This window comes from Camelus dromedarius, chromosome 20, assembly GCF_036321535.1.
Source record: "Camelus dromedarius isolate mCamDro1 chromosome 20, mCamDro1.pat, whole genome shotgun sequence".
Taxonomy (NCBI): domain Eukaryota; kingdom Metazoa; phylum Chordata; class Mammalia; order Artiodactyla; family Camelidae; genus Camelus; species Camelus dromedarius.
In genome coordinates, this window is record NC_087455.1 from 21532114 (window position 1) to 21559874 (window position 27761).

The following is a 27761-nucleotide window of genomic DNA, read 5'->3' on the forward strand; positions in this document are numbered from 1 at the left end:
TTCCTCATTGTACAAAGCAACACCATCGAAAAACTGGAATGTTAATTTGTCCAAGGTCACCAAGATGGTAATTCAGACATTGTCTCTAAATTATCATCCATATTATTGAAACCTATACATACACTAGTTAGGATTGTGAAATGTGTATTAGGTGAAGTGCACATTTCCAATTAACACTCTCAATTGGATTAAAACAAATATAAAATAAGAAGTCAGAAGTATATTTACACTACTGGTGATTTGTAAAAATGATGAGAACTCGGACATTTTCTGTAGTATTCAGTGCTATCTGTATTATTCTGAAAACAACCTCAGATTATTCAGCTAGGTTAAATTAAAGTGTAATATAAATGTTGTGTTACTACATACTTGGAGTTAATATTTCACAGTGTCAAACAAAAAAACAAAATTTATACTAAATTATAAATAAACCTTAAACATACATTGAAATGACTAGTTCTAGTTTTGCTCACTCATTCATTCATTTCATACATACTTAATGAACTATTTTTAACTATTGTGAAAGATTCTCTTCAATTTTTTTATATATGTGGATGATTTATTCATAGGGCATAGCAAAACTTGATTTGATAGGGGTGCATGTTACTTAACAATAAATACATTTAACTCTTTCAGTGGATTTAGACTATTTGTGAAAATTGAAAACATTGTAAAAACAATTCTTAAGTAATACTAATGTAAACTTTCTCAACTTGAGTATAAATTAGTTTTAATTGCATGCAAAGACATGCACTTATATGTAATTAGCATAAGAATAACATATCTTGAAAAATTATTTTTACTGTACACAGTAGTTACGAAATCGTATTACTTTTACATATCTTTTTTCATTAAGTCATGAGAATTATTAAAAAATCTGTTACTGATATAAAGTGGTTTTGGTGGAATATAAACAGTTCTATTTTAAAAGCAAAAATGTATCATTACAAATTTACTTATAACTTATTACAATAACCAAATTCGAACAAAAATTGATTTTTGTTAGTAATAAATGCTACCTTACAAGGTAAAATCACCTGCACAAAAAATAAGGTAAAAATTACAGGATTTTATATTTTTACCAATGTTCAATTTATTTCTTATGTCTGATTTTACATTCTGTGGTGAATTTATTTCAACAAAAGTATTTGTATTGGGTATATTAAATTAGAAAGAAATTTTCAGTGAAAAATTTTTACTTTCAAAATGGAACAATATTTATTTATTTGATTATATTGGTATCAGTAACATAGGAGAAAATTTATATGCAGGTGAAGTGTATTTTTTTTTACACTTTTCTTTCCAAAAATCTAAAAATCAAAAGATTTTATATTTTTGCAAGCAATGAAGTTGAGGGGCCTGCTAGATATACAAGTAAAGAAATTATATAGGCAGTTGAATAGAATGGTCTGAAGTTCAGAAGACATATTAAGGCCAAATATATAAATTGGGGAAGCAGTAAACTAAAAACAGTATTGAAAATCATGGTATCAAATAAAGTTATACAGGGAGAAATTTTAGAAAGAAGAGAGCAGAATATTAAGGACTAATCCCTGAGGTACTACAGCCCACAGTCTTTGGGTTAACAAGGTAGAGATAACAAGATACCCAAAGGGAGCAGCAAACAAGCCAGACAAACTAGCAGTCTGATGCCTGAGAGGCCAAGAAAAAAAGTTCTGAGACAAATGTTGCTTAGATGTTTCTGAAAAAAGAAACACAAAGTTACCATTGGATTTGGCAACCTAGATTTAACAAGAACAGTTAAGTGATTATGTCAGATAAATGGCTGGTGACGCTGGAGACATTTGTATAGGTATCTCCCTCAGGACAGAAGTTTAATAGGTTTCCTATTAAGGAAAGGAGGGAAATGAGAAAAACAGTTGGAAGAGGATGAGAGCATAATGAGGGTTTTGTTTGTTTAAGATATAAGTTATAAGCCACATTTGTATGCTTTTGGGAATGACCCAGTACAGAAAGAAAAACTGGTGATTCAGAAGAGATGAAAAATATTTCAGAATGAAATCCTGGAGAATTAGAGAGGGTTTGATACCAGCAGCACAATAACTGCGGTTGTTAGCGTTATATGGAAAAGGGCACCTTCTCCGTTCCGACAGGAGACGAAGCAGAGAATACAGGTGTGGTTGCCAGTGGATGAGAGATTTGGTGAGAATTTCTGATTGCTTCTACTCTCTTAATGAACTATAAGGAAAGAAGTTAGAAAAAGAGAGGACAAGAAGAAGATTGAGAGAATGAAAAAACAATTGGAGGGGAAATGTCCTTGTTATTGTAATTACTTAAAGAATACCATTTGACACGTATATGGCTAAATTTAGCACATATCAGGTTAAATTTTATTTTTTATTACTTTTAATAGTAATAAAATACAAAAATAACCTAGAGTCTTTATTTTTTACTTCCCTTTATGTTGAAATATCAGGAGTAAGAAATTTTTGCGTGTGTAGTAAAGGGTTATAAATTATTCTTGCTTTTCCTTTTCAATCTAACTGTAACTTTTTTTTGCCTAATTCTTTCATTAATAAACAACTGTCAAAGTTCCATTAGTAGGGCTTGGCTTTGTATTGTTTTATCTGCTAGTGGGACAGGTTTGTGCTGAGACAATATACGGTAATGGTTAAGAGCCTTGCTATTTCTTGAGTTCAAATCCCAGCTCTGCTAAGAGCAAGCACTTAGCATCACAGAAGTTTATTTTATCCGTTTAAAATAGGGATGATAATACTTCATAAGGATTGATGTTTTCGCTTAAGAGTGTAAATTTAGCCTCTAGTCAAGTGTTTTTGCACACTATATGCCCTCAATAGAGACAGTGATCATTATCATCATTATTTATTTGATTTATTCTAAATCAAATGTCCTTCATGTTGAACAACTACATCTCTTAGATACACAGATTTTATTCATTTTGACACAATGTATACCAATGGAATCCTATGAAGAAAACTGTAATGTTAATACCTGTGCAGTTTTCTTTAAGAAATTAACACATTTAAAACTAAGTGATGTAAATATGCAGGTTTTTTTTTTGACTACTTCAATCAGAACAATAGGCAGATAGGTAGTTGCTGTATACTATAGTTCTCACTATCAACACTTTTTCTTACAAAGGCCCTTTTTTTACTTAAGAAATGTCCCTTGGTTATGGTCTCACATCTTCATAGGGCACTTTATCCACCCTAAGTAACTGTGTGATAATGGGCAGGTTTCTTACCACTTTTAAGTTTCAATTTTCTCATTGGATAAATACGGATAATAATTGTACCCAGAGTTATTGTGAATCAAATGAGATTTATAGTTCATAGTACAAGTGTTTGAAAGGTACTGAGTATCCAATAATTATTACATATTGACAATGTTAACTTTCACATACTCATCTATTTATATACCTTTTCCCTGTGATTATTACCATTTCTACTGAATAATCAGCTGGTGTAAGAAGCACAATTTACAGCTGTGTAACAGACTAGCCATTTCATAAGTCCTATTCTAGGCTAACCAAAATGTAAAAGGCCAGTTCTTTCGAGGGGGAAAAAACAAGGAAGGGAAGTCATCTATTATCGTCATTTTAATTCTGTTTTGAAAGCTAAAGCTAAGCTATATTTGGATGGGATAGCATATAAGCCTGCTATATACACTTTCTAGACTGTTCCTTTCATGATAGCATAATAAGTGAGACAACAAGGTTAAGACCCTTTATCTTTGTTGGAATTTATGCTCATTTTACATATCTACGTTAAAAAGAATCAGGAATGAATGGCAAACTTAAACCTGATAGAACAAACACAGATACTTATTTCATCAATCAAACCTGAAGTAATTTTAACTAAAGAAATTAAGAAAATAAGTAAAAATTACCCGTGTTAATATATCAGTGGCAAATATATTATTTTTTGATATATACTTTTTAGTTTTTATATCTTTAAAATAGTTGACAAATTAAAATATGTAATTGCAAAAAGATCCTTATTCTGTAGAAACAGCCTATATATTATTCTTGAATAGAAGAAAATAGAGAGGAACAAACATCTACTTAGAAATTTATATAATGACAAAAAAATGCAAAAAAATATATTTTGAAAATTGTATGTTGTAAACAATAAATATCAAATAAAAACTCTTAATCTATTTTATATATGTGACTAATATTTCTTAATTTCTAACATTATATAATTGTTTTTAAATCATGCTAATTATGTGAGATTATTTCTCTCCTAATTTCTAAGGAGATATAGCAGGACTTTTTAAATGATTATTTATTTTCTTCAGTGGTTATAGTTCCTATTTAATACAGAAAACAAGAATGATGCTAAAATTATTACAATTTTCCCATAAACACAGTGTATAACAAGTATAGAGATTAAACTTTGAGTAAGTAAAGAAAATAGAACAACAGCATTCACAGCAAGAAATTGTTTCTGTATGTATTTAACTAATTGCTTTTAGGATTCAAGTAATTCCAAGAAGAAAAAAATTATTTGGACTTCCATTAAACCCCATCATTCTCTACTGTGCTTTAAAATCTTACTCAAAATTTATTTATTCATTGAGAATTTATTTTATCAACTCTCTCCCTTCAAGTTAAGCAGACCCAAAGGAAAATGAATATTTTCACATATTTATTTGCTGTCATATCGAAGCTTTCATATTTTAGCTACTTGGTTCCACTTTAAATCTTTAAGCACATTAAATCTGACAATAGGGCAAGAAAATTTTTTTTCCCTCAAACTCTGCTAATACACAGTTGTATCAACTGCTTTTTTTTCAGTGTTTTCATAACATTGTTTAACATACAGTTTTACTTTGAGACTGTTCATATTAAGCTTAAAGCTTCTTGCAGACCTAGGAAGCCTGAACAATGACAATAACAACAATAAAAGAAAAGTTTTCATAGTCTTTTATATATTATTCCTACTTACAGTTTGAAAGTTGTAGCACATTTTACATTTTTATCACTTCTTTCCAAATGTCATTTTACCCACCACTTAAATTAAATCTATATATCATTATATGTATCATCAGAAATCTTGTAGTTTTGCTTCATTTTACTGATAAACTAGTGCTTCTAAGCAACGGCCAGGACAAGAACTTTACACGTATAATTCCTTTAATTCTCCTAACAACCCTATGAGTCTGTGCTGCATTGCTGTTATTTTTAGAGGTCAGAAAACTAAAGTTTAGGAAGATTAAGTAACCTGTCCTATTTCACAGAAACTAAAGAGTGCAGAACCAAGATTTGAACCCCAGTCTGTCTGATTTCAGAACCCAAACCCTTAAATGTTACACTAGACTGTCCTCTTCTACCTGTTAACTGTCTTAGAGATAAAATTTTGCCTGCTGGCAAAACAGATTGGTTAGTATATCGATGAATCTATCTATCTATCTAACTATCTATCTATCTATCTATCTATCATCTATCTATCTATCTGTCTGTCTAACTACCTACCTGTGTACCTACCTACCTACCTACCAGGGATATATACAACAGAATTGTTTGTAAGTGCTGCCACTGTACAGAACAATTTGAAGTCTGTTCAGTTTTGTGTCTGCTTATTCCTTCTTTGCATTCCTAGCACTTAGCACATTGCCTAGAATATATTGTTAGTAACTGAATGAATGAGTGAATACCAGTTATGTGTCTGTAATTTAGCAATTTATGTCTTTACTTTAATATGCAATTTGAAAATAATTTTGTAAGTGCTGAATCCTATGTTTATGAATATAGTTTAATAATAGCTTAAATGAAAATTTTAATAGCTTCTTTGTCTTGATACTTCATTATCATATGCTTTAGGGTACATCTGCTTTGTGGTAATTCAAAATAATATCTTGTTCCATTAACCTGAATAATTGTAGTTAATTATATTATAAATGTGCAATATACTGTATATAGAAGAATGGCTGCTTTCCAAGGTCTCCTACTACTCTCCTTTTATCTAATAGTTTTTTAAACTTTTAAAAATTTTTAGATAATTTTAGATTTACATGCAGTTGTAAGAAATAATAAAGGCAGATCCTGTATATCCTTTACCCAGTTTCTCCAGTGATAGTTTCTTGCATTAACTATAGCAAATATCACAACCAGAATATTGACATCAATAGTCCACCAACCTTATTCAGATTTCATTAATTTTATTTATGTTTGCTTGTGTATGCATGTTTATTTTGTTTATATAGTTCTATGTAGATTTGACCCCCCGCCACCACAGTCAAAATACAGTACAGTTCCATCATAAGCGATCCTTCCTGTTACTGTTTTATAGTCACAAGCATATCCTTACATTCCCTACACCCTCCAAATCTTGGTAATCAGTAATCTGTTTTCCAATTTTATAATTTTATCTCATCAAGAATATTACATAGTGTCAAACAATATAAAACATTTTGCAATTGTAGTTTTTAATTCATCATTTCCCTTCTCATCCATCCAAATTGTCTTGTGTGTCCTCATTAGTTTTTTTATTACTGAGTAATATTCCATGCTATGAATTTAGTTTAATAATTCACCTTTGAAGGACATTTAGTTTGTGCCCATCTTGCAGCTGTTATGAACAAAACTCCTGTGAACACATTCACATTCAGGTTTTTATGTGAATATAAGTTTTAATTTCTCTGAGATAAATGTGCAAGAGTGCAATTACTGGGTATGGTAAGCACATAATTAGTTTTGTGAGAAATTGCCATCTTTTTTTTCAGAGTGGCTATACCATTGTACATTTCTACCCACAATGTATGAGTAATTCAAATTTTTGGCAAAATCTTGCCAACATTTGGTGTTATCATACTTTTGATTTTAGCTGATCTGATAGGTGTGTAATAATATCTCATTGTGGTTTTAATTTACATTTTCTTAGTGGCTAATGATGTTGAACATCTTTTTATGTGTCATGTGGTATCTTCTTCATTGAAATGTTTTTTGCCCATTTTCTAATAGATTTTTTTTGGTCTAAATTTTTTTCTTTCCCACAATTGAGTTTAAGAGTTTTTTATTCTAGATACAAGTCCTTTGTGGGATAGATCCCATGCAAATATAAGCTTTCTTTTCACCCTCTTCACATTGTCTTTCACAGAGTATCAAAAAATAGATTTTAAGTACTACTTAGTATTTAGCTATTAAAACGCCACATTCCTTCTTGAAGCAAATTATCAAAGTATTTAATAAAAAAGAGTTAAAAATATTTATTGATTGGTATTTAAAAATTGCCCTGAGCACTTTTTAAACTGAAATATAGTTGATAGACAATATTACATTAATTCCAAGTGTATAGCACAGCAATTCAGTATTTTTACAGATTATATGCCTTTGAAAAAAAACAGCACTGATATATTGTATAGCACAAGGATTTATGGCCCAAGTATTTTTAAGTTAATTTTCTAAAAGCACATAAATATGTGGAAGCTTCTAATATAAGGTCTGGAACTTTAAAATCGATTTTGGTAACATCAAAACTAAAGGTTTTTTTCTGTCTTTTCATAGGTTCTGTTGCCACTGCATGTCGTGACCCAGGGGTTCCTATGAATGGAACTCGAAATGGAGATGGAAGAGAACCTGGGGACACTGTTGTTTTTCAGTGTGACCCAGGATATGAGCTTCAAGGAGAAGAAAGAATAACCTGCATTCAGGTAGAAAATCGATACTTCTGGCAGCCCAGCCCACCAGTTTGTATAGGTATGAATTAAAGAACAATTAAAAATTTTTACAACTATAAAACAATGGTTAAAACCAATATCAATGTTATTGATTAAGAACAATAAAATCAAAAAGTTTTTGAAAAATCTTCATCTTCCTTATCTACTGCTTTTAAAATTTAAAGAGTGGATTTAGACCTTATATTTAAAATGGGCTATATTTATATTGCCTCCATAATGGTTATTCCCTCTAAGTAAGAAAATTTTATCAGAATTTATGTTTAAATTTCAAAGCTTTGACTTTCCCTTCAATTCATGTATTCCAGAAGAATATCAGTTTTTGGTTTAAGGATTGCAGCCACTTGAGTCATACTTGCAACTGTCTACCTTTTGTCTCCATGCTCTGTTCTTGAATCACCAAGTTAGGCTCTAGAAAATTAAGATACATATTATTTTTCTCCTGGGTCTGAGAAAAAGTTAGAGGGATATACCACCTTTGGAATAAAAATGTGAGAAAATCTGCTATCTAATCTTTTTCTTAATCTCATTATTAAGATTCTTAAATTAAACAAGTTTAATCTCAGACCAGCTCAAGTGTTTTAGAAATGGTGTCATCTTGAATGTATAATACATTTTGACCAAAGTATGTTCTGTTTACTCAAAATTTTATTTCTTTACATATTCTTTCCCTTATTGCACTGTAAGTGACTTGAGAGAAGATTGCATGTCTTGTTCATTGTGTTTCTTATAGCATGCAAATTTAACACATTTAGGAAAGAAAGACTTATTTTTGTTCACTTATACCTAGCTCATAAATACATTTTCAATCATCATTTTATAGTAAGTCACATGATAATAGGAAAAGAGTGTTTGGTATGTCAGTCAAAAGTAAACAAACTCAGGCACTCAGTTACTGAAATTTACTTTACCCCATCTTATGCTTCTTGTGCAAGTGTTGCAAACTCAAATTCATTAGTCATTCAATGTGTCCTATGCATTGTTCTATAGACATTGAAGATATAGCAATAAAACAAGACAGAAAAGTTCCCTATTCCTATGAACTCACTTTCTAGGAAAATGAAAACTAAAAAATCTGAATTTTCACATAACAGCTTTTGTATTTTATATGTTGTAATTTAAAAAACACTTATTACACAAAACAAAACCCATCTAAAGGCTCAAACCAGGCAGGGAGTAGAGAGAGTTCTAGACTTCCGTAGAAAATAGGGCAGATAATAGGGAAAAAGCTTTTAAGAAGGGACTTTAAAAAAAAAGGCACAAAATAAGGGCATACCTGAGCCAGTTCACATTTAGCCACATTTTCTTTTACACTTTATTGTTTTTGTTTACAGTTATGTTGGTCTATGTACACCCTTGCAAGATTCTGAATCATCAGACATCAATTAATCTACATTTACTGTAACTATACTCATAAAAGCATAAGAAAAACACAGAGAAAGAAATATTTTCAAGGAAAGAAAGACTGAAACAGTGAAGTTTTCATTTGTTTATTACTCAGTCTAAAAATTGCCAATTAAATTAAAATGCCACATACCAATTAATTGGAATTTGACTATCTTCAAAAGAGAATCCTTGTATAAAGGGGAGATGATAGAACACCACAGATATGACAGACTTGGAATTTTTCATTTTATTGTGATTCTTAGACCTATTAAATGAGTGTTACTTATTAGAATTGCCAGAATTAGAGAATTCTGAAATATTGAACAGCTTTACACTGAAATTCTAGAAAACATGAAAATTTAAAATGTAGATTAGAATTTTGAGATAGGCTGTTATAAAATTCTATTTATAGACAAGATTCTAGCTAGCAAGTCACAATTCTACAGGGAAAAGCGTTATTAGAGAATAATTACTAAATTTACTTAAATCGAGCAGGTTGTGAGAGATTTTTGTAAGGATTAGGGTGCTGCATATTATTTTCTGGTAGGAAAAGATAGTTTGAGGAAAGGATATGCATTAGAGCTTCTCTGAGGAAGAAAATAGCCTAAGAAAAAAAAGTCTGAAAAATTGCTAAGGCTGCAGAAAGTTTGACCTCTGAAACTGATAAGAAAGAACTCCATGATTGGAAATACTGTGCCAAAGATTAAACTCTGAACTTACAGAAACTCCGTAAGTCTGTCTCAGACCCTGGAGCATAAAGCATTTTGCTTGCATGTAGAAGTAGTCAGCCTTATAGCAAGTACCAAACAGAAGGACAGTCATCTTTAAGAGAGTTAATAGAATTCATTCCAACAAAATTGACAGTGGGAAGATTACTTTGACATTGCCAGAGGGAAAGTAACAACATTCAGTATGAAGGTAAGTAACAAAGACATTAGTGTGGGTGGGCTATTGAGAAAGACAGTAGACACAAATAAAACTGAATTGGTAAGAAAAATTAAGATTATAAAATCACTGTCAATAGTTGCCTGTATAACTGCCTCACAAGAAACTACACTCTGAACAATTGTTAATGTCAGAATTCCATGGAACTTAACTGAAAATTTAATTCATAAATATGTTTGATTTAAGGAGAACCTTATTTTGGATACTTTATGATTAGATGATTAGATGCATAAAAGTAAAAATGTATTTCCCAGATGCTTTTAAAGTTTAGTATATTAGAGGCAAAGATAATTATTTTTACTACTGAGTGTTTGTGATATACAAATGTCAGATAATGTCTCTGCTTTGTCTCAATGGTTTTATAGATTTTTAGAATCAACTACAGCATTTAAATTTATTGAGAAAACCTTGATTAAATAATTTAAGTAATAGAATTGAAAGAATTTTAGAGAATCTTATGCCTGAATAATAGTATAATCATGAAATATATCCTGTAAGACACTTAAAAATATATGTAATGGATTTTCCTATACCTTATTTGATAAAGGATATAAACAAGTAAATGTGAATGTGTTTATGTGTATAAAATTGCTAACAATAACAAGACCAATGTTTCCTGTGAAAAGTAAGGAAAACTGAAAAAACATAAAATTACTCCCCCATGATCCCTCAAGTTGCAAGTAATCCCATTTCCTTAGCACATGAAAAAACCACAAAGAACATTCCTGCCTTTTATGCATATATACATATATATATGCATTTGCTATTACACATATGTTTCTAATATTTTTCAAATTCACATATGATTTTAAAAGTCCCAAAGACAAAATATATTATTATTTTTATCAAAACATATAGCTACAGGTCAGATTGGCATTTAAACCTAGTCATCTTTACTATCTTAACAGTCAATACAAAGAACCAATAGCAATGCAACAAACATTTATGCAATATGTGGTATGTGCTAAATCTTATGTAAAAAAATAACATATAAGACAGTGTTTAGCTTATAGATTAGTGATGAATGCATACACCTGAATGGAATATTTAAATATAATGTGGTAAGGATAATGATGGAGATAGGCACAGGTTGCTATGGATACCAGAGTATGCTGGAGAGAGCTGAAGCAGAGCCTGAGTTGAAAATTTCTAGGAAAACTCCCTGGAGGCAGTGATGAATCTTGAGGTATAAATAAGATTTATATAAAGTAGAAGGGAAAAAAGATATTTCAGGCAAAACAAATAGCATGCATAAAGGCATGTAAATTCAAGGAACTATACGTAGTCTGTAGTTTATGAGTGAAATTATGTATCTAGAGTGGTGGTTGATGCAGTTGGAAAGGTTGCAGGAGTCAGGTCATGAAAGCTGTACTGGGGTTGGGGCATTATCTTTTAGGCAATGTGACATAACTGCAGAATTTTTTGCATGGACATAGTATGATTAGATATTTTCACTGGGAAGATGAATTGGAGGAAACTACATTATACTAGAGGCATGAGAAATAAAAAAACACTGCAATAATTCTGTAGACAGGTAAGTATCAGATCTAGAAATACAGAATTAGAAAAGGAAAAAAGAGATAGATTGAAAAACATCTATGAGGAACTATGAGCTAGCATCTTTGTAGTGCTTCTTGATAGACTGGATTCAAGGTGCAGAGAAGAAAAGAGAAGAATCTTGGGCCTCTAGCTTTGTAATATAGATGGCTGGAAGCTAATCAAACAACCAAGGAACACAGAAGAAGAAATTTCCATTGAGGTTTGGATATATTGGATATTCTGTGTTTGACATACCCATAGGCTATCAGGTAGAGATAGCCAGTAAGCACATAGGTGTATGATTTATAATTAAGCAGAGAAATCTGCTGGAGATGATAGGCAGAAGAAGTTATCAGTATATAAGTAGAAGAGAAACTCACTGTCTGGATATAGTCAACAAGGAAGAATGGAATAGAGTAAAAATTAGAGACGATTAAATAAAGAATTCAGGAGAGTACCAAAATTACAAGATGCAGTGAAAGAGGTTTTTGCCAGTAAAACTGAAGTCTGTACAAAGACACCAGAAGAAAATTAGAAGTGGAGCGGGTTCTAAAAACAGGGAGCGTGAATTTAAGGTGAAAGTCAACAGTTAAAGATGACTACAGGTATGAAGAGAAAGATAAAGCCCGTTATATTAGTCAATGCGCAAGTCATTTCAGAGTGAACTAAGATGTATTTGTGTTGGAGGCAAGGAGGCTGAGGGAGACAGCAATGGCTAGAAAAAGAATGAGAGGTGGAAAGGTGGAAAGGTGGAAAGATATCTAGATTCCCTAAGCACCAAAAAGGTTGTTATCCTTAATGTAATTTAAAATTAAACAGTTTCTAAAACTGAAGATACATTTTCTCAGGATCAATACTTTGGTATTTTTCTTTGAAATACAACATAAGAAACTATTTTTTTTCCCCAGTGGTGACCCGCTTTGCTAATCATGGTAGTCTGTCTGTAGGTACATATAGCACATAAGTGAAGAAAGAGAGAATGAGATTAGACCTCCTTTTCAAAAGACTTAGTTGTAAAATTTTTAGAAAAGAAAGAAATTTGAAATAAGTAAGGAGAGACTTTTATTTAAAAGGAATTATTATAGATTTTTACTATTGTAATATATAGAAATATCAAATCACTTTGTTATGTACCAAGTTAATTATAATTCAAAAACAAACAAACAAATTCATAAAAAAAGAGATCAGATTTGTGGTGACCAGAGTCAGGGGGGTGGGGAGAGAGAATTGGATGAAGGTGGTCAAAAGATACAAACTTCCAGTTACAAAATTAATAAGTACTAGGGATATAATGTACAATATGATATGTAACACTGTTGTATGTTATATATGAAAGCTGCTAAGAGAGTAAATCTTGAGTTCTTATAACAAGGAAATTTTTCTTTTAATTTTTCCTTAATTTTAATTATGGTGATATGACTGATGTTTGCTAAATGTATTGTGGTAATCATCAAAAAACAAAAAAAGATTATTGCAAAGTGGGGGCTAGGGGAACTGCTGTGATAAGGAGAACAATGTGATGGTAAGGTCTTCAAGCATCTGAAGAGTTAGGCAAAAGAGATTTTTCTTTTATAGAGAGGAGTGCACAAGGCTAGAAAGAACCAGGCGTTGGGGAGTAGGGTGAAAGGGTAGCCCGATAGGATAGCAGACCAGAGAACATTATACTTGAGTCCAGCCTATCTTTAGGAGAGGTTGTGTGCTGGCTCAAGGCTGAGGGAGAGCCAAAGTTCAAGGGCCTCGAGGAAGGAGAAGCTTGCCAAAGTTAGGTTACAAGCAATTTTTTATGATTGATCAGTGGGACAAACAATTCAGTGAATCATTTGAGTAGAAGAATGGGAATTTGTAAGGTCTGTGTCTGGTCTTGTCACAGGAAAATGAGGAGGGAGCGGTTATTTAAGGGGTCTTACCTAAGGCTTGATAGGTGAGTCTTATCTGAGTCCTATAGTTCTTCACAGGGAGCCCATATAACCAAATACAAAAGGGTGAGGATTTCTTAACCATTAGGTAAAATTCACCATTTTTAGTTGAAAAAAGGTGAAAAGAAATAGGTCGGTGGGAACTGTTATTTTTAGGATGAAAGAGACATGAGCACCTGTGGACAAAGGGTAAGAAGCCAGAGAGAATAAAGGAGATAAATGAACAGAAGTTCTGGAGCAGGAAGAGGGATTACATGACCAAGTTGAGGGCATTATCCTGATTAATAGGAGGGACTCGTATTGTAGATGAAAATATTTAGGAGGCATTGACATTTGAAGAGGGAGGAATACAGAAAGTTGAGATCGTTTGTCCAATCATTTGATTTGATACCACAAAAAACATACGGGTAATAGGTAAATAGTGGTAAATAAATCAAGCCTAAACAAATAAATATTCTCAGTAGAATAGGTCACCTGCTGTAACTGAGGCAAAGGTAGCATAGGGGGATGGGGAAGTATAATAGCAGACATCCATTGTTTAGGTGGTAAAAATGACCAAATTCTAATCATAATATTGCATGTCTAGACTCAGGCTAAGAACAAAGATCTCAAATTTTGCCAAAAGCAAAATTCTCCTCCTTCCAATACCAGTTTCATGATGTCAAAAGAATCCAGTATAGCTTATAACTGAATGGCAAAATTTATCTGAGAAAAGTTTAATTTTAAAACTCAGATAAAAGAAGAATGATGATGTGGTGATTATGTGTAAAAGTTATGCCATCATAAGAATCCCAATCTCTTTCCCTCTTCCCCTCTCTCTGTCTGTGGCATGCACACATTTGTGTGTGTGTGTGTGTGTGTGTATGGTATTTAAATCCCCAGTTTCACATTCTACCACCAGGGCCCTTCATATCTTAATTTCTCTATTTTTCTGAAACTGCCAACCCTGTGTAATATATTAAATTCTGACTAAATTGTTTTTAAGAGACTCCAACAATAATTCCCTAAAGAATCTGTCCTCTGAAATTTGAGACAATTTTTTGAGTCTCTTCATTGAAGTGTTACAGAGACCTTTGTTTGGGCCACAGTAACTGTAGTAACTGTCTGTTTTCATCAGGTAGTCAGGTGACTAGAATTTAGGAATAGCCTAACACTCAGTATAGGAGTGTTTTATTTTAAAGTGCTATAGATTCTCAGTTAGTTATCCATTCTCACTCATTAACTGTTATCAAAACCCCTTCCTCCGTATATAATGGTAGCAGGGAAGATGTGAAATGAGCCAAATACATCATATCCTGTTATCCCACTTACTATTAGAGGTTTTGTTTTGCTTTGTTTTGTTTCCAAGTTTTTTTAGTTACCTTTAAATTTTCTCTTAGTAACCATGGGGAAACCATTTTTACTCTTCTTCTCAATGCATTTCTTTTACATGAAATGAAATAGTAATAGAAAGGAAAGAAGTATAAATGCAACTTTTTTTTCTCTTTTGAAACCAGTAAAGGAGCTAAATTCAAAGTATGTATGTATGTATGTTTTTAGTATTTTAATGGTCTTTCTTGAAAGACAATGCAGTATTTAAGCAACCACTACGATAAAAAGTCAGGTCTATATAAAACCTCCTAAACTTTTTTAGATAAATATTTTCACAAATATGGATAGCTAATGAACTTTATTAATCACTTAAGGCATTTTGTTTGTTTTCAATTAAAGCACCCTGCGGAGGCAATTTAACAGGATCTTCGGGCTTTATTCTTTCACCAAACTTCCCTCATCCGTATCCCCATAGCAGAGACTGTGACTGGACTGTCACCGTCAACTCAGACTATGTTATCTCCTTGGCATTTATCAGGTGAGTTCCTGTACATTTCCCATTTTAAAAAAATCCTTTTTGGTCATTTTGCTTTAGCATTTGCACTAAGCAGATTTTTATTTCTATACATGACATTTTTATTATATATTTTCCACTAATTGCAAAACTAGTAGTTTGCAATAGACAGTTTACAAATCCTTGTATAATACCATAGATGCCAGTACAGTTCTGAAGGCTAGTGGGTGACCATCTTTACCGGATTCAAGATGTAGAGGAAACACGTTAAAGATTGAGTGGTTATTTACTTTTGTGAAATATTGTCTCTTTATAACTTCCTCCCTCCCTCTACTGTCACTGCTTCAAAAAAGATCACTATTTCAAGGATTTTTTCTCTCTTATGTGCATCACCCAAAACCTTTTTGAAGTATCAAATACCCATGTGAGCAGCACCACCATTGGGCTTGGGAAGATATATTATATGTTCTCCCTACCATCCTTTCTGGTGGTTTCATTAAGTCAAGCTGACAAGAAGGATTTGATGGATCTTTTTCCTATGATTGCTCAGCAGAAGTTATCCCATGATAGAACTTTACATGGGATATTCCAAAATATACATCTGTTGTTTAGCAGTGTTACTTGCAGGGTTAGCTTAGTACTGAAGTAGTGGAGGATGCAGCTTCCTGTGAGGCAAAGAAATGGCTGAGTTTGAGGCGTAGCTCTGCCTTTGTCATTTAATTACTTGGGTAAGTTATTTACTTGAATGAACCTCCATTTCCTCTTGTGGAGTTAATATCTGTTATCACAAAACATAGCCTAACTCTTTCCCTTAAGATTTCAGTGGGAGTGTTAGGTAACAGCAACTCAAATAGGTAGAAAAGTTATGAATTTTCAGTGTCCAAGACTAATGTACTTTGACTCTAGTAACACTACCCCTCATTCTGCTAGCATGTTAAAGCTGCTTGGTATTTACATAAAATTACAAGCTGACAATTTTTTCTAATATATATTAATATATTGAAGCCAGGTTTAAAATAGTTAAATATAATTTAAACTCATGAAAATTTAAAATGTATAAATATATGGAATTTTTATTTCTGTAATTTGTACTAATATATTGATAATTGATAATAACAAAACAACAATGATGACAATGTTAGTTACATGCCAGGCCTCACTTCTAAGACAATTTCCTGAGGTATGTACTATTGCCATTTTTACAATTGAAGAAATGGCAGTAGAAATATTAGAAATGTCAGGATGTGTGATACAGGATTTAGTTTACTTATAAAATTATTCTAGTTAATAACTGAGTGGTAGAAGGCTGTATTACATGAAATGCATGACCAAAATTTAATTTCCAGCTATGTCATTTATTATGTGACCTTAAGGAGACCACTGATGTTTCCGGGCCTTTAGTGCACTTACTGGGAAAATGGAAATGATAATCTCTTCCTTATACCACAGGATTACTGACAGGACCAAGTTAATATTTATGGAAGTGTCTTGTGAAATAGAATATGCTGTTAGAATGTACCGTCTTTCCAGTTTTTTAGGAAAAATAATCATTATAGCTAACATTCTAAAAGTTTCTAGAAAAAGACTGTTTTCTGTTTTGTTCTCATTTTCAATGATGTTACAAATCAATATTTTGAATTATTTATTTAAGCCTAAATTAGAAGTTAAAAAGAAATGTACTGAAATCCATTGTTAAATAGGCTTTTGGCCTTCAAAAAATAATACATATAGAATATACACACCGTATCATTTACAAAGGACTTGTTTCTAGTGACTCTCCCAATAGTGAGAAAGATAAGGAAGTGGTAATTCTCATTAAACATTAATGATAAAAGAGAAGAAGTTAGAAGGGTATAATTTACCCCAGAACAAAGATAGTAAGTAATGAAATAAGGCCTATCCTCTAATTTCTGCTATATTACCAAAATTCAGGCCTAATATTCACTGAAAGTTTTCAATAATAATTCATTGAATCAGATGTGTGAAGCCCCTGGTAAAATATAGCAATGTGCTGGTCCCCCAGTTTTCTCATGTTACAGGGTCCTTTATATATGGAAAGCTTGGGAACCTCTACATTATCCCCGTCTCTGTTCACCACTATTTATGAATAAGTAAACTAGTTAGATTCCCTTCTCTTATCATGCATACACAAAGGATTAGAATTGTGGAAACTTAATCTCTACAAATCCAGTAGATTTGGAAATAGTATCTCTCGCTTAAGTTTTTTGTTTAGACGCAAGATGATAAAACTTAAGAAAATAGTTTCTTCATTGATAGATGTTTAACAATGGCAAGCTTTACTAGTTTTATTTTATATCATGAACCTGTTAACTTTTCCTAATGACCCAGTTGAGTCCATCCTTTCCTCTGCCCATATGAGTTAGGTAATAGACAAATGATTACACGTCTTCTGCCATCTAAATTATGTGGGTTCTATAATCATTATGGGACAATTCTTGTATTTTGAAGGTTGTTAAGGCAAGTTTATTATGCAAATTTTACAATATTCAAATATTGATTTGAATAGCTTACATGCTAAAATGTCTTATTCACACACTATTTAATTTTGACAGTGTATTGATTTGATTCACCTACATTAAGTTCTAAAGGAAGAAAATATATTTACTTTCAAGAAAAGTATACCTAGTACAATGTATGGTGCTTTTTTTGAGTAATTTAAATGCAAATTTTGTATTCAAACTTTTGTTTGAACCCGGTATGTACAGTTGAATTTTAAAACAGCAAAAACACTCTTAAATTTTGAAGTCCACGTCAGATAGTACCATTGACAAAGAAAAAAGAGGTTGCATTTTCATGATGAAATGTCTGGATGAAAATTTTTTGTTAATTGTTATTTTCATATACAGTTTACTGAAATAGAGCAACCTACATAAGGGTATGTAGCTAACAAGGGCAGAAGCAAGGCCTGAACCTAAACTCTGACTCCAAATCCTGTATTCTTTCATCAGCTTACAAGCTGTTTGTCTTGCAGTAATTTGTATTCCCTGTAGGCACAGTGCCAACTTAGAAATACTTGAAAATATCAAAATATCTTTTCCCTTTTCCACTGCTGATTTCATATACATATTCAGTGTGTTGTTGCCAGGCATATTTTCAAATCAGCTTATTTTGACAAGATCTGTTGTTAATTTTAAAGATATTGACTGAATTAATGTATGATTATGTGACTGTTATGCTTAATACCTTAGTAATAACCATTCCACTTTTTTCTTTCTTTTCTTTTTCTTTCTCTCTCTTTCTTCCTTTCTTCCTTCCTTTCTTTCCTTTCTTCCTTCCTTTCTTCCTGTCTTTTTTAGTTTTAGCATAGAACCAAACTATGACTTCCTCTATATATATGATGGACCAGACAGTAGTAGCCCACTGATTGGAAGTTTTCAAGACAGTAAGTTACCAGAGAGAATAGAAAGTAGCTCAAATACCATGCATTTGGCTTTTCGGAGTGATGGATCTGTTAGTTACACTGGATTTCATTTAGAATATAAAGGTAAGTGTGAACATTTGATTTCATCATGATTTAAATTGTGAGTATTTTATACAGGAGAATAATGTTGTATCAGCCATTGTCAGTGGTTAGTTATATATGCACTTCTTAATGCAGACTACCTACAATTTACCTCACTGTAGCTCTCGCTGTAGACTTTTCCTATGAGTAAGATGGAAATTAGCATTTCCCTAATGCTGCCAAAGGAAATGTATGAGGCAAACAAATAAGCAGTTAGTATACTGCAGGGGTTGGCTGGCTGAGACCGCAAAGTATTTTTTAAAAAACAATGTCCATTTTTGGAAGCTGGAGATTCACTCAAAATATCTTTATTCAAAGATTAACCTCAGTGATAAGGAGAGTGCTCACAAAGTGTGTTGACAATTATGTTTCAGAAAATGCCTAAAAATATTTAACTATGTTAATATTCAGAATAGGGAGAATGAAACATTAAATATTATAGAATATTTCTGCAAGTATTTAAGTAATTCAGTATTACAATGCCTGTGGATGTTTATAAATACATTTTTTTAAGTTTTATATTCGGTAACTATAAGGACAAATCAGATCTTCATTGTTTAAAGTTAAAATAAATTTATTTTTTGAAATTGAGTCTATAAAGGATATACTGATTAATTCATCTAAAGTTATCATTTGAGTTCTGAAAATGCATACTTTGAACTTATTACTTACCACTTTGATTTTCCTTTTTTATTATTGAAGTATTTTCAATAACTGAAAATTATACAGAATAATAAAACAAACTTCAGAGTATTTACTATCCAACTTGACAAGCCTTAACATTGTGAAGTATTTGCTTCAGATCTTGTTATTCTTGTTTTAAGAAATACAATATTATATACAATTGAAACTCTTCCATCATTTGCTCTGGGAAGAGGGGTTTGTTTCTTCAGGACTATCAAAAGAAGTCAAGAGAAATTCCTCAATTTCACATTGTATGTATGGCATGGGTTGAGGAAAGATTTTTTAGGGAAAGGAAAAGCAAGTCAGAAAGACACAGATATTTGGGGTCCTCCAACATCTCCATGCTTGTCAGGGCAAGGTATCTGCTCAACACTGGGATAGTATGGATTTCATTCTAGTGGAAAGTGAGCCCTTTGTGGTCTGTCATCTTAGAGTAAAGTGAAAATGGTCTTGTCAGGGGAAGAACATACAAGCTGCTTGATACCAAAAAGTGAGAATTTGGGGTGCCAGCTATTTATTGGAGTTGTCTGAAAATGCTAGCTGCTTCAAACCAGGGAGTCCTGGGGAAACTTAGACCTTGTGACTATGAGTTAGGACACATTGGTCTTACGGAGACGTGAGCTTGAGCAACATGCCGGTCTTTCCTACTGGAAGAGGTTCTCCACACCACATACCACAACCCAGCTAGCTGGCTCTCCAGCCAAACTATAAGGAGCAGTCAAGGTCATTTTCAGACACTCTGCTCTTTTCATGACAGTACGCTCCTCATTCTGAATTTGGTGCTTATCTTTTCCATGTATATATGCTTGTACATATTTTTATATTTACCCTAGTGTACAAGTCCTTCATTCTGTTTTCATTTCATTAAAAATTATTTTTCATATCCTTGTGAAAATTTTTCTCTTTACATTGCTTTTGAGATTTATCAATGATAGACACATGTAGATTTAGTTCTTTAATTTCTTTGTGATACTCCACCATATGACTATATAACAATTTATACATCTTTCTGATAGACACTTAGGTTGTTTCGGTTTTTCACTACCATAAATGAATCATGATGGAATGACCATTCTTTTACATGTCTTTTTGAACGCATCTGTGAACATCTCTCTAAGATATCTAATGCATTAGAGTGGGAAAGGGTATGAACCCCTTGAATCTAACTCCATATTACCAAATCACTCTCAGAAGAGATTGTGCCAATTCATATTCTCAACAGCAGAGACAGTGTTTCACAAACTCTGCATTTTTTATTGAGCTATAACTGACACATAACATTAGTTTTAGGTGTGTGTACAACATAATGATTCAATAAATGAATATATTACAAATGACTACCATGAGTTTAGGTAACTAACGTCCATCATCACATATAGTTATAATTTTTTTCTTGTGATGAAAACTTTTAAGATTTATTCTCTTAGTAAATTCTAAATATAGAATTACAGTATCAAGTATAGTCACTGTGCTGTATATTACATCCCCAGGACTTATTTATGTTATAATTGAAGTTTGTATTTGTTGAGGAAAAAAATTCCTCTGCCCTTCTAGTTTTTACTAACTGGTTTAAGAATTAAACTGACATGAGTCAGATAAATAGGAGAAAATCAAACAAAGGTTTAGTAACATGTACATATGGGAGAGACTCAGGAAAACTGAGTAACTTGCCAAAATGGCTGAAACTCCCACCTTAAATACTGTCTTCAGCTAAGGATGAAAGGTGTTAAGAGTAGTGGTCTGGGATGTCAAAGGAGAGAAAGGCAATTCGCATTGATAGAAAAGCAAATGTTTAATTAATAAATGTTTTCTGGGTCATGCAGAGACAAGGGGACACAGACTGGACTCTGATCTCTAGGCCCTGCTGAGTTTCCTGCACTACACATAACTTATATTCTTTGCATGTATCTCTGGTGGAACTCTATTCCAGGAACAGGACCTTTAGCTCAATTCTTTAGGCAGCTAAAGGAGAGGTAAAAACACTTCATGAGCCTCCTATTTCTTAAAAATAATCAGTCTAGGTTAATCCTCATGGGAGAGAGACACATTTTGGGGTGGCAAATTTTGCTCTCACATATACTCTTTGATCACCTTCAACCATTTTACCCATCCTCCCAACCCTGGCCTCTGCCAACCACCAGTCTGTTCTCTGTATCTATGAGGTTGTTTTTTGGTTTTTGGTTTTTTCCTTTAGATTCCACATATAAGTGAAATGATACAGTATTTGTCTTTCTTCACTTAAATTATTTCACTTAGCGTAATGTTCTCAAGATCCACCTATGTAGTCCCAAATGGCAGGCTTTTCTTCTTTTTATGGCTAAGTAATATTTCATTGTATTTATATATGTCACATTTTTTTCATTCATTCATTGATGGACACTTGGGTAGTTTTCATGTCTTGGGGCTATTGTAGATAATTCTGCAACGAACATGGGGGTGCAGATATCTTTTTGAGACAGTGATTTCGAGAAATTCCACATTTTTGAAAAACCGGTGCTCTTGTCGCACTTGAGTTGTGAATCTCATGAGTGTTAAATATTATCTCATTATCATTTTTATTACCTTTTTCCTACTTACTATTAAATTGAGTATCTTTTTCCTATTTTGTATGCTGAAGTTTCCTTTTTGTTAATTGCACATTCCTATCACTTAAACATTTTTCTAATAAGTTGCTTATTTATTTATTTTTTATTCATAGGAAATCTTTTTTTGTATTGTGTATATTAATCCTTTATCTGTTATCTGTGTTGTATTGAAAATCTTACCACCACCTTTGTCAAGGGCTTCACTTTATTTCTGGTTTCTTTTACTGTTACAAACATTTAAGAAATCAATATCAACATTTAATCTTTCCTTTTCTTCAGGGTTTGTGCTTTTTATATCTTGATTAAAAAGACCTTCTTTATTATAAAGTCATAAAGGCAGTTTTCTAAATTGTTCATAAAATTTTAAAGCTTTGATTTTCACCTTTAGTCTCTTTCATGTATGTGGAGTTAATTTTTATATAAGTTAGGGATCCAGTTTTATTTTTCCATGTGGATAATCAATTGTCCTAGCACTAGTTATTGACAGATAATGCTACTGCTGTCAAAAAACAAGTTTCTGTGTGAGTGCTTCTGAATTTTCTGTTTGGTTCTATTGGCCTATTTTTCTATCTTCAGGCCAAGAATTCTCTGAATTTTTCTACTTTAGCTTTAAAGTAAGACATGATATGAGGTAGGCAGAGTACACCACTTTTATTTCTTTAAAACTGTCTTGATATCTATTAACTGTTTTGAACTTGTTTTATCTAGATTTTAGAATTAAGCCTGTTCTACCTATTCAATTGGGACTGCAATAAATTTATAAACTATTTGGGAATAGATTGAAGTATGTTGATACTTAATTTTCCCATCTATTCATATGGCATATTTCTCAATTTACTTATGTGTTCTTTAGTATCTTTCAATAATGGTTTATAATTTTTTTAATAAAAATTTTATCATCTAAATTTTAAATGTCTTGTAGTTTCCATTGTAAATAAGTGATATTGTTATTATTAGCTTTTACTGATTGTTGCTAATAATAAGGCCACAGTGGATTTTTGCAATTATTTAGCATATTAATTTTCAGATTTTTTTTCTCTTTCCTAATATGAGCTTTTGGGTCTATGAAATTTCCTCTAAGTACCAGTTTAGCTGTTTTGCAAACATTTTGATATGTAATGATTTATTATTATGTAATTTTAATGTTCTAACTGCACTGAATTATGACTTTCATTTGCTTAAGAGTTACTTAAAAGTGTTTAGAAATCTTAAAAAGAATTTTAATCTATATTTAACTATAAATTTCTAATTACTTGCACTGTGGTCAGATATGTATGATTCTAGTTCTTGGCATGTTCTAAGGTTTGTTTTGTGGTCTTTTTATATGGTCAATTTTTTAATGCATGTCCCCTGTGTGCTTGGAGAAGACAGTGTCATTTAATTGATGGGTCATGTACTCATTAAAGTAAACTGTTTTTATATGTCTCAAATACTTAGATCCTCTTTGTATTTAAAAAAAAAATCCGCCTGGCCTAGCAAGTATTGAAATAGTTCAGAAAGTTGATTTTAATTCTTAATTTTTAATTTTTTTCTTAAGATTTTGATGATTTTTGATGTATATATTATAAGAATCTATTTTCAAGTACATAAATACCATATTTTTCTCCTTTTTTGATGTATTGGGTTTACTTTATTTATGTTTATTTGCTTTTCAGATCTTATTTTGTGCTTTCTATTCCTTTTGCTTTTTCTACATTATCAATTTTTTTTCCTTTTGTCAAAGTCATTTATTTGCTTGTTTATTTATTGTATGCACCCCCTTTTACTCTACTAACCTCCTATACATGTGCTAAAATATAAGCTTCTTGAGAGCAAAAACTCTGTTTATTTACCACTATACAATGAATGTCTTAGAATAATGCCTACACATAGTAATTGTTTGATAATTATGTAACTGATTGGTTTCTAGTAGCTTAAAGAGGTGTTTTCTACTTTAAATCAAGCCATAATTAGAATCACAGAATAATAACATTATTGAAATGTAAACAACCTTAGAGATACATCACTGTCCTGCATTTTGTAAATGAGAACTTGGCTCTTTAGGAATAGCTGCTTATATCTACAAAGTGACAAGCTTATAAATAAGATCTGTTAAGGAAGGAAGAAGAGAGAGACAGAGGAGAAAAAGAAAGAAGAATTTAAGCAAGTCAGTAAACCAAATCAGTTTCTATTGTGAATTACTATTTAATGAAACATTTCCAGAGATCTCTAGGATAAAAGATACAGGAAGAATGTCACAATAGTACCATACTCAGGGCAGATGGTGCTAATTTATATTCTTTCTCATGGAAACTGAACTTGACCTCACAATTGTTTCTCTACATAACATTAAAATCCATGCAATTAAACACTTGAGATAAAATCTATTTGCCATATCTCAGCTAAATATATGTCTATTCCTATTTATTCCTATGTCCCAGCTTGATCAATTCCCATCTCCCATATTTCCAAAAGGTTAAAATTTATGCTGCCATGGGAAAGGGGCCACTGATGCAAATTAAAAAAAAAAGACAATATTAATTACTTATTATATACTTACTCTGTTCTAAGTACAATGATTAGCTCTTTTAATACAGTATCTGTATTCTTACCATGAATAGGCATACTTTTGACTGCAACAAAAATGTTAAACTAAGGGCTTTGTAAGTATTGCTATCCCTGTTTTACCAATGATGAAATTGAGGACCAGATTGTTAAAATGAATTGCATAAGACAATATAATTATTACCAATAAGAGTAAAAGCAAATAAAAATATGAGTACAGGCAGAGAGAAATACATAATTATTCCATTATCTACAGTTCTTCTCCTTGGACCCTCTACTCCCTACCGTCCTCATTACTACACCAATGCCCACCTGCACACAATTTCGCTAGGTCTTAGTTTTATACTCCATCTAGTATTTCTTTACCATGTTAGTATTGAGTTTATCATACTTCCCAAATCCAACCTAATTGATTTTCTTGACTGGTCCTCAAAACCCTCATCCATAGGAAAATTACATTCTCCACTTCAGGGTCTCTAGGATCTGTCTTTTTTTACCAGTCTCCCTATTTTCTATCCTTATTTCAATAAAATGTTACCTCTAGTTGCTTAGTTTCTTAAAGCTGGTATAGTGGTCTTTATTTCTGCCATAAAGAAACTAACATGTCAGAATTTTCAAGATAAAATGTGCACCCTCAAAATGAATTGACATACATGTGAAGGCCCTGGATAATAAAAAATACTTCCTTTGTAATTTGTAATACATGTCATATACCTTAACTTAAGCATGTTGATTTCTGTGAGCACTGAAAAAGTAAAGCTTTAAGTCCAGACTCACTCTAAATAATATTGGGTCTCTACTTGAAAAGCCACAGGTCCAGCACATATCTCTATTAGAACTCACACAGAGTATAGTTGCCATTGATTGTGTTCATACCTGTCTCCTCATTTCCCTCCTGAAGATGAACACTGAATCATGTTCTTGTTTTTTGGCAAATACATAGTAGTTGTGAAAACAAAACATTTGAACAATGAGCAGATACTATATTTAAACATTGCAAAAACATAAGCTTGCTAACATGGATTCTGGAAGGAATACCACTTTTTGTTTACCTAAAGCAAATGGTGGATAGGCTCCAATGTTGTAGACAATGGTAAACTGAAGCAAAGAAGTAGACATTTAAAGGTAAGGGGAGATACTATGCTAACTTGAAAGTAACGTCTCCATAGACTTTAAATCACGCTAGTCTTTATTTATCTTCTTGTAATTTCAGTGTGATACAATATTCACAAATTTACAATTGAATAAATATTTAGGGTTTAAACAGTACTCTCATTTGTATTGTATTAGTATTCAGACTTCAAAATTATGTTAATAAATATGTCTTAAATATTTATAATTATAGTATTTAATAAACATAACTCGTAGTGATATTTATACTATTTTAACAAAATATATTGATTTACAAGAAAGAGAGAGAATATATACAGTTTTGTGCCACTGAAGGGGACCTCATAGCAGCTGGTGCTTTAGCTGGCAGGGGATGTCAGTTTATAGGCACCAGATATGTACAGTGGAAGACTTATGAATGGTTGTTTATGTAGGGTATTAGCTAGCCACCTGTTCCAAGAACCTTCAAGTATCATAAATTACTTTCTAAATTAACATACCAGTTTAAGGGAAGATACATTTTTTCACACAGCAACTTACTACATTTCAGCTTTACTCTGAGATATTATAGGACAATCATTTAATTTCTATTTCAGCAGTATTTTCCAAAATAAAAGAGAAACATGTGTGGTTTATATTTATTCTCCAAAAGCACCCTGAGAGATCTGGCCCTATGTGAACTATGGGTCTTCTGCTAGAGAGGGCCTCCTGAGACTTACTATGATCCTATGAGAGGACTACAGTGCATACACAGCTTGAAGCAACTTTAGCTCTTAGCTGCTGAACTCATGCTAATAGGTATATGCACATCCACGCAGTCCACTATTCTGGAAATAAAAGGCAGTTGGACATTATGTACTCTAGTTACCTCTCAAAAACAAAAATAATATATAACTAATTACCTACAGAATAGCATTATTTATAATATTGGCCTCTTTATGAGTGTATACCTATTATGTGGGAATAACTTTGCTTTATATATATATATATATATATATATATATATATATCAACATCTGTATGTCTTTATTAATAAAATGAGAACAAGAACATAATAAAACTTTAACTTTTCCGATTGGATCTTCTTCAAGGCACATTTCTCAGCTCTCTAATGTCAAATTTTTTAATTAAAATAAGCATTTGGGATACTTTTATTTCCTGTGGAAAAAAACTTGAAAAATAAATGTTTTGTAAAAATGGAAAAAATCCATAGCTAAGATATAAGCTTTATTGTTTATGCTCATGTCTATCTTCCAGCAGACATCTTCAAATATACTTTATTTGAAGAGTATGTGTCAAAGGACTCTTTTACCTGGGATCTATTCATTTCAGTAGGCAAACTACAGTTAAGGCAAGGAAAATTAATTATTTATAAAAATAATAGTATCAACTTGCCTGCCTCACAATTTTTTTTCCAAAAACTAAATTTTTCCATCTACTTCCTAGACCTTCAATATAGGGATTCTCCAGATGTTTTCAAAATGTCCAGATACAATTGCTATGGCATACAGAGATATAAACAAGGCAGCATTATTCATAGAAAGCTATTCACCAAGGATTTAAAGTACCATGGAAACACAATAATGAGATAAGTGAATCCTCTCTGAATGAGGCTAACAATATAAAATTGTTACAGAGGCAATATATTCAATTTATCTACCATATTTCCCTTTCCTCAAAAAGTAGGATGTTTACATTATAGATTTCACTGATGTATCACTGAAAATTTGGGGAAAACTCTAAAGAAGGGAAAAAGCAAACTTCTCAAAAGATAAATGTTAGGCAGTTAGACTTGTCAAAGAGATTAATCCCTTTAAACAGTAATTTCAGTCTTTCTTTTTCCCTCAAGGGATTTAGCTCAATTTCATGAAGGCCAGCTGTAATGCTAGGTTGCTGTTCTGCCTAAAAATTACATTGTAGTTTTCCTGCTTGTTTAAGGAAAGGTTTATTGTGAGATTTTACTCTTAAAAATAAACAAACCAGCCTCAGCAACACTAAAGCCCCATTCTTAGTGACCAAACTTAATATTCACCCTGCTGATTCTT

The 27761-nt window shown here is 32.0% G+C and overlaps 1 protein-coding gene across 1 annotated transcript in view; it reads left to right on the forward strand.

The window, feature by feature from the left end:
• CSMD3 (CUB and Sushi multiple domains 3) overlaps positions 1 to 27761 on the forward strand; it is a 1010791-nt gene that overhangs the window by 768678 nt on the left and 214352 nt on the right. The window contains exons 28-30 of the mRNA XM_064476888.1: positions 7490 to 7681; positions 15156 to 15294; positions 18588 to 18775. Of these exons, the coding sequence (XP_064332958.1) occupies positions 7490 to 7681; positions 15156 to 15294; positions 18588 to 18775 (519 nt within the window). The remainder of the gene's footprint in view (positions 1 to 7489; positions 7682 to 15155; positions 15295 to 18587; positions 18776 to 27761) is intronic.